The 7839-nt window shown below is 33.7% G+C and overlaps 1 protein-coding gene across 1 annotated transcript; it reads right to left on the bottom strand.

Annotated features, from left to right (window-relative positions):
• Positions 1–808: 808 nt before the first annotated feature.
• Positions 809–7279, bottom strand: LOC114285756 (spermine synthase). The gene is given in 12 exon segments (XM_082882128.1): positions 809–1246; positions 1883–2012; positions 2382–2577; positions 3470–3541; positions 3735–3807; positions 3902–4006; positions 4845–4967; positions 5087–5163; positions 5539–5583; positions 5739–5813; positions 5816–5984; positions 7164–7279. Coding segments are annotated over 11 exon segments (1113 nt in total). The 5' UTR covers positions 5934–5984; positions 7164–7279; the 3' UTR covers positions 809–1147.
• Positions 7280–7839: the final 560 nt, after the last annotated feature.

Genomic DNA, 7839 nt, shown 5'->3' with positions numbered 1-7839 from the left:
TAAAAACATTACCACTAATAGCACTAATGTATTAAAAAAGTAAAAAAAAAAAAAAAAAAATACAACTCCAAGAACAAAACATCACATCATTAATGGCGGGACCCACTGCCACCTCATTAGTGGGAGCACTAATTAGTGCTCCCAAGCATTTTTCTTCTTTTTATGCACGTGTCATAACTGCTAGAAAATTGTAAGCCAGTTGAAGCAGCCACCTGCAAAATCGCAGGCATTGTTTAGCAAGCATGCCAAATTTATATGCACAAATATATACGTTTTACCTTAGAAAATGATGTCACATGACAAGTTTCACCTGCTTTTTATTTTTATTATGTATCATATGATTCATTATATTTACGAAATAATAGAAACCCACCATCATGACATTTGTTGTGTGAATCCGAAGATGACATTTGTTGTGTGAATTCGAAGTGAATAGAAAAATATTTGGTGGCCCGAAAATATGTGACTCGAATGGCTCAAAAATGACAAAACAATATCGTTTTACACCCAAAACAATGTCATTTTAGGTGTTTCGAGCCATTCGAGCCACATATTTTGGAACCACCAACCAATGCTGGAAGTGAATAACTGGTAAAATTCATCTTAGCTGATCCCGAGACAACACATTTTCTAGGTCAAGTGTTACTGTGCTCTTGGCAACTCTAAATTATATCATTTTTGAACTGCAATTTTGCTTCATTGTGAGCATATGTGTATATATATATGGCATGCCTCCAGGTGGTTTTAACAGCAAAGGGTTTATTATGAATCAAAAAAAAGAAAAGCACAATACAAGGCAAAATAAGGGTTTACTGAAATCAAAATAGCATCTGTTAATCGCCAACAATTTCCTTCGTTTTTTCCTCAACAAACACTATTTTCTGGGACCTCTGTTTATTCATCAGCAAAGTTCCATCACAATCTGAACAATTAAATAGCAATATTAACAAAATAACTGATAACATCCTCAATCCACTAAACATGATGTCCCATAACCACTAGATAATAACACGAGGTCATCAATCGACACCTCAACAGCAAAAGCTCATGGCTGAATCTATGCTTGCTAAAACATCACCTTCAGTTTATTCCCAAGTAGCTGCATTTCCAACTAACCCAAAACCAAATACGGGCTGCTAAAAATCGACTATGAAACACAAATTTGTCGAGCCGGGGTTGGCGAATCACGAAGAAGCATAACCTCCCTCTTGACAAATGATGGCAAGGCAAAGGCAGCTGTGTGAATCTGTCAAGAAAAATGGGGAAAAAAATTATTGAGTTCCAAATTTTCTATACAAATTCAACTGCATGTTCCACTACATGAACAAATGCTAACTTGCAACAGTAAGCCCCGGGCTTGGTATACATTATTTTTCAGGCACATGGTATACTCCCTCAGTCAAAAATTGTTTGTCGGGCATGAAAAATGAGAACTTAATAATAATATATTGTACCAAAATTTTTAAATTTTTTTTTTACCAATTAAAAGATCTCTTTAAGTACTTTTAATTTGTGAAAAAGATAAAAAAAAAATTGAAAATTTTGACATTAGAATACATTATTTTTAAGTTTACATTTTCCGTACTGGACAAATAATTTGATGTCAAGGCCTTGTCCAGACCATCTACTGATATTATTTCGATATTCGTTTCCAACAAAGCCGCTATCAAGTTTAAAAGCCTACCAAAAAGAAGGGGATCCAAGAGGAGCATAGCGACATCCTCTTTTTCTTTTATTTTTATATAATATAAAAGCACTTTTGCTCTAAAATCATTTGAGTCAAGCAAGCTAACCAGGCTAGCAAAAAAGAGTGAATCACTAATATATCCAAGCAAAGGAATGGATAACACAAATTATGATTTGAGCGATGGATTGTAATTACCTCAGAGTTGTAAAACTTTAGTTCTCTTCGATACTTGAGTGCTCCCTCTACGTTTTCAATAGGATTGATAGGATGCATAAAATCCACAGGTGGCCCCTCCGTTGAGCATATAACAAATCCAATGACGCCACTGTATGCACAATAAAGAAACCATTTTCAAATACTCAATAGCATCAAACCTGGTTAAGAAACTTCTAGAACTAAAATATTTTAGTAGACTAACTATGCCACTGCATCCACAATAAAAAAAAAAACCATTTTAAAATAAGAATTAACCCATAGCATGAATTTGTTAAGAAACTCTATAACTAAAATTGTGGAAAAAAATGAGACAATTTTTAGTTGAGCTGATATTTATACCAAGATGCTGCAGCCTGCAGTTCTACAAATTAAAAAAGAAAGGATAAATCGATAAAATTATAAACCAGACTAAGGGCTCCATAAAATCAAATTGTGAGGTACATGGAAAACCCACACAAACATTCGCATTATAGGGTACCTTGGATATGTGGGAACGTTTGCCCATGCATAGTGGACAGAACCCTTGAATGTTTCACGGCAAATAGTGATCATATCCTGAATAAGATGCGTGTGAAGCCACATACTCTCCGCCATGTTACAAAGAACACCACCAGGTCTTAATGCTCTTGCTATTGTCTCGAAAAAAGGCTTTTCCACAAGTTCTTGGGCAGGACCTAAATCAAGAAAAGAAGCCCAACAAATAAATAGCTTTATTTCATTATGTATTTTTGGACATAAAACCCATCTCAAGTGGGCATAGAAGTTTAAATTGGACCCTAAAGTCATGGTGTTCGGAATTATATAACATCTACCCATATGCATAATCATGTGCCTATATTCCAAATAGTAGAAAAATCAAGAGAAAACTAAGATATAACCTTCCATGTTGTGAATACATATGTTCCTAACTTTTAAGGACTAGAAATATAAAAGAAAAACTAAGACAACTGTTCATCAAATTTTTTTTTTTTTTTTTTGGCATAGTTTGAGATCATGAAGCATTTGTTAAGTAACATTATGAAAATAAAACAATTCTAACAGTTGTGCATAAGAAAATTTACTGAGTGATTATTTCAAGGAATCAATACTTCAAACTTTTTATGAATAGGTGTCAAAAGAATAGGGGATACATACGTGTAGGTCCTAATAAGTGGATTTATTGTCTAATAGGTTCTATGGAAAAAAATTTGTCATAAGAAAACGTCACTAATTATAAGTTTTAGCGACAATTTATAAAAATCATGACCAAAAAAAGTCACTAATTGTCAATTTTTAGCGACCTATGTAAAAAATTGTCACAAAAAAATTATTTTTAACCACAATTTTACCAAGATTTATTTTTAATAAGACTTGATGGGAATTAAGTCCAACTATTAGGATCTATTAGTAGTTTACCCAAAGAATAGTCCATCAAATAATTCATTAAAAAGATTCAGAAAGCCCTAGCCTAGCCTTCAAAAAGTTACACATAATTAGATTTGCCTCCACCTAAATAAAAAGCACTGTAACAAAGGCAAATAAATAGGAAAAAGGAAAACAGGTAGAAAGTGTGAATTACAAACATACCAACAGGGTCTGATGAATCAACAATAATTGCATCATACTTTCCTTCAGGTACATTCCGTAAAAATTCAACAGCTGCCACAATAATGAAAAGAAGATTAACAGGAAAGTCTAGCTATATAATCAGCTGTACAATTAGGAGCGTTAATTACGTAAATTATTAATAACCTAGATTAATGGATCCATTCAAAATGGGGCAATAAGATTTCAAATGCATATATTCACTAAACTGCATATAAAAAATAATTGGAACATCTTTTCCACATACCATCACCAATATGTAGTTGCACACGAGGATCCTCAAAGCCAATAGCTAACTCTGGAAAAAAAATTTTACTAACCTATAAACAAGAAGTTGCAGCAACATACTTGTTACATAACAAAGAACACAAATAATATCTAATCACATGAATGGGTACATCATTCACCACATACATCTATAACCATCTTATCAATCTCACAAATATCAATGAGCTCCACAGTGTTGTGGCGAGAGATTTCCCTAAGAACTCCACCATCACCACCACCTACAACCAAAACCTACATCAAGTAATTCAATTAAATTTGGCACACATACCTAGGGACAAACAGAATAATTATAGATTGCATAAACATGAAGAGCAGAAGATAGCTAGCTCTACCAACAATGTTTTCCTCAATCATTGGCAACTTAAATTATGAGTTCTCTTTCTACTTGTAAATATGATGAATTGAGGCTGAGAGTTCATAGAAATACTATTTGTTCACAATTTAACAAAGAGACAAAAACATGGTAGTCTAATATTCAATTCTAGAATTAAATTTGTCATACAATGCCTTCAATCTAATAGACGGAGTAAATTTTGCACAAATCACTCAAATACTATTTTGTCTGAAATTCCCTAGGAAGAGTGTGCAACACAGTGATAATAAAAGGAAAACCATTTTTAAATTTTTTGTTCTTATTTTGCTACTTTTTATATTAAGAAGATTAAAAAATGAAAGGGTAGTAAAACAGTGAGGAATATGGGCCCCTATAGACCCTATTCCTCAACAACAATCCCTAAGGAAGAAGTCTCGTCACACTTCCACAGTAGTCCTCAAACCTCTTGGTAGATTGATAATCAAAGAGAGTATATTTTTTTCACCATAACAATTATGTGTAGTTGGACATTTAACTTCAAATGTATCTTTAAGTACATATGCTTATTAAAGTTCAACTAGAATAAAAGAAAAGAAAAAAAGAAGCTGCTATGGATTCAAAAGGTTCCTTAAACTTAATTGCATTATAATTTCAATAATCTAAGTATGGCCATATGTCATTTGAAATTAAATTTGAATAAAAATAGAAACAATAAACGCATCGTGAACTATGGAACCCATGATTTATGAAAATTACAGTTTTGGGGGATTGAATTGAACAAAGGGGAAGAGGAGTTATCATCTCCTGATAGACTCATTCATCTTTCTCAATCAACTGAACAATGCCATCAAGCACAAGAACTTTCCCATATGTTGAGGACTGCGAATAAAAGAACCAGTATCAGCAGGAAATTCATAAATAAGACAATAAATGGCAGAAAAACAGAAAGCAAGTCATCACTGCGAAGAGTCTACTACTAGAAGCTGAAAATGCTGAACCTCAAAAACCAGGATTTCTTGGTACTCGGATTTATCCTTGTACAAAATCTTCTCTACTTTCATTGAGTGTGCTCCTCCTACAAGTGAAAACTCAAACTGACTTAACCATAGCCGTCGAATAATAAATCCTGAAAAACACTGACTAAATAAAAAGGGACAATTTTAATTTTAATTTTTTTTTTCTTCATTTAGAAGGAACACCAGAACACTCTACTCAAGCCCTTAATAATATAAGCATAGGTAATTATGAACAATCAAGATTTCAATTACAATTTATCATATTGCAAGCATGCCTTACATTACATCTAACAAAAAAAGTACATTCCAGTATGACTCTTTCCCCTCGAGGATATATTGACGAATGCATTATAAGTTTTCTGGCCTCTAATATGTTCCAAAGGTAACATGATTTATATAGGTGAGATAAAAAATGCAACAAAAATAACATATACCTGGCCACATTGGGTTATTGAAATAAACCCGCTTGCTAGCTTTACCTGTAAAAATAGAACAAATAAGAAAAGGAGTCAACAAACACCACCCTTCGACTATCATCAAGCAAAATAAAAAACCTGTACTACAAGGAAAATAAGGATGCTCGAAAAAATGTCCAACGGAAAAAACAAAAGCAAAGAAGTATAAAAATAACGACCAGAGCATGATTCAGGTTCGGAGAACCATCCAGAAACAACTGTTGAATGGCATTTAGCCTCAAGCTCAGTGTTTGAAGCCTAGCCTTCAAGCAACAGGAAGGGATAATAGCCTTATCCGAATCATTCACATTGTCATTCGCCTTCCCATCCATAATCTTCTGGCATTCCAAACCTTTTCCTGCGCCGTCCTCCATATATTATCTTTTTCTTCTCCAGCTCCTGTCTCAAACCAACAAAAATGTATTCTAATGAGAAAAAATCATTGTCATCAACAACACTGCCGAGGCATCATCAATAATGGTGTCCACAAGCACAAAGACAAAAGGCAAATTTATTATGTGACCCTTTCTTGGATATAAATAAAAGTGAGAAATCCTAGTAGACAAAAATAAGCAAGTTTTTCATGTGACAATTTTTTATTTATATTTTTTTTTGCTTATTCATCTTTTTGGATACAAATAAGCACACCGTGACAAAAGTGAGGAATCCTTTGCATACAAAGAAAGACATTTCAGCTTCCCTTAATATTGTGATTTGTAAATGTTAAGACAAATTTTCCTTTGAAAGAACCACTAAAGCCATTTTGTTTTTTCACTACGCTTTAACTCAAAAGCAATACATTGTAACCAAAGAGGAAGTATAGCAATAATAACATTTAATACACTATCTTTTAGAAATAGAAAGCAAATCTAAACACAAGTTTACCAAATTTGCCATGTATTTTCCGAAGCAAGAACAAGAATTGCAATTTAAAATCACAACAAAAGTATAGCATTTAATACACCACCTTTTCGAAATAGGAAGCAAATCTAAGCACAAGGTTACCAAATTTGTCACGTATTTGCCTAAGAAAGTACAAGAATTGCAATTTAAGCATCAACAATCACACACGCACTTAAAACTATTTCAAGTAACGAAAAAGTTAAAAGAAATCCTCTAAAACCCAAGTTAGTCCTTCCCTCCTAGTGGCTTCCAAAAAAAAAAAAAAAAAATCGAAACCAAGAATTTCAGAACCATGTTAAAAAATAAAATAAAACAAAAAAATATAGTAACGAATTTCCTTACATTTCCCGTCAAATTGAAATAGTTGAAACTTGAACAACTAAATCGATTGGACGAGAAAGCTGACGACAACAAGCCGACGACAACGACATTAAATTTTCAATTTCTTTTCCCTTAAGTTTATTTCCACAGATTTCTCGGGAACCAAACAGAGCATTAGGGTTTAACATACAAAAAAAAAAAAAAAGGCCCCGAAGTGAAGAAATTGGTACATGACTTACCTCTGTTTCGACAGATTACAGGAAGAAAAGGAAAAATTCATAGCAATTGTAATCATAATCTAGAGAGAGCTATAGAAAGAGAAAGAGAAGACGATGCTGAAAAGAAAGATAGAGAGAGAGAGTCTTGGAGAGAGATCATGCCTGATTTTAATGGCGATTTGGTTGATCTATATGCGTATCACTGTATATATGTAAACGTATATTTGTGTGTAGTGGGCGGGAAAGACGAATCGAAGAGAGAGATTTGTTTCGCACTTACATGACTTACCTCTGTTTCGACAGATTACAGGAAGAAAAGGAAAAATTCATAGCAATTGTAATCATAATCTAGAGAGAGCTATAGAAAGAGAAAGAGAAGACGATGCTGAAAAGAAAGAGAGAGAGAGAGTCTTGGAGAGAGATCATGCCTGATTTTAATGGCGATTTGGTTGATCTATATGCGTATCACTGTATATATGTAAACGTATATTTGTGTGTAGTGAGCGGGAAAGACGAATCGAAGAGAGAGATTTGTTTCGCACTTCTCCTCTGCTTCTCTCTCTCTCCGCTTTCGCAGGGGTTTAGAAGTAGAGCTTGTTTTTTTTTGGATGGAAACGATTTGCATATATTTACGGGTGATTATTCAGTACTCCATGAGTATCGACACGTGGTTTTTCATAATGTTTTGATTGGTGGAAAGACACAAGGGCCCACAATTTATGTTGGAGATGAGGGGACAACATGAGGCTAACTGATTGGTGATTGGTTTGGAGTATGGACACGTGATGCTCCGGGAGTATTGAATAATTTCCCTATATTTACAGGGAAAGAATTTGTT

The sequence above is a fragment of the Camellia sinensis genome, chromosome 8, assembly GCF_055761805.1.
Source record: "Camellia sinensis isolate YWXY chromosome 8, ASM5576180v1, whole genome shotgun sequence".
In the NCBI taxonomy this organism is placed as follows: Eukaryota; Viridiplantae; Streptophyta; class Magnoliopsida; order Ericales; family Theaceae; genus Camellia; species Camellia sinensis.
The sequence above is the reverse complement of the archived record's forward strand: the minus strand, read 5'-3'. Positions and strand labels throughout refer to the sequence as shown.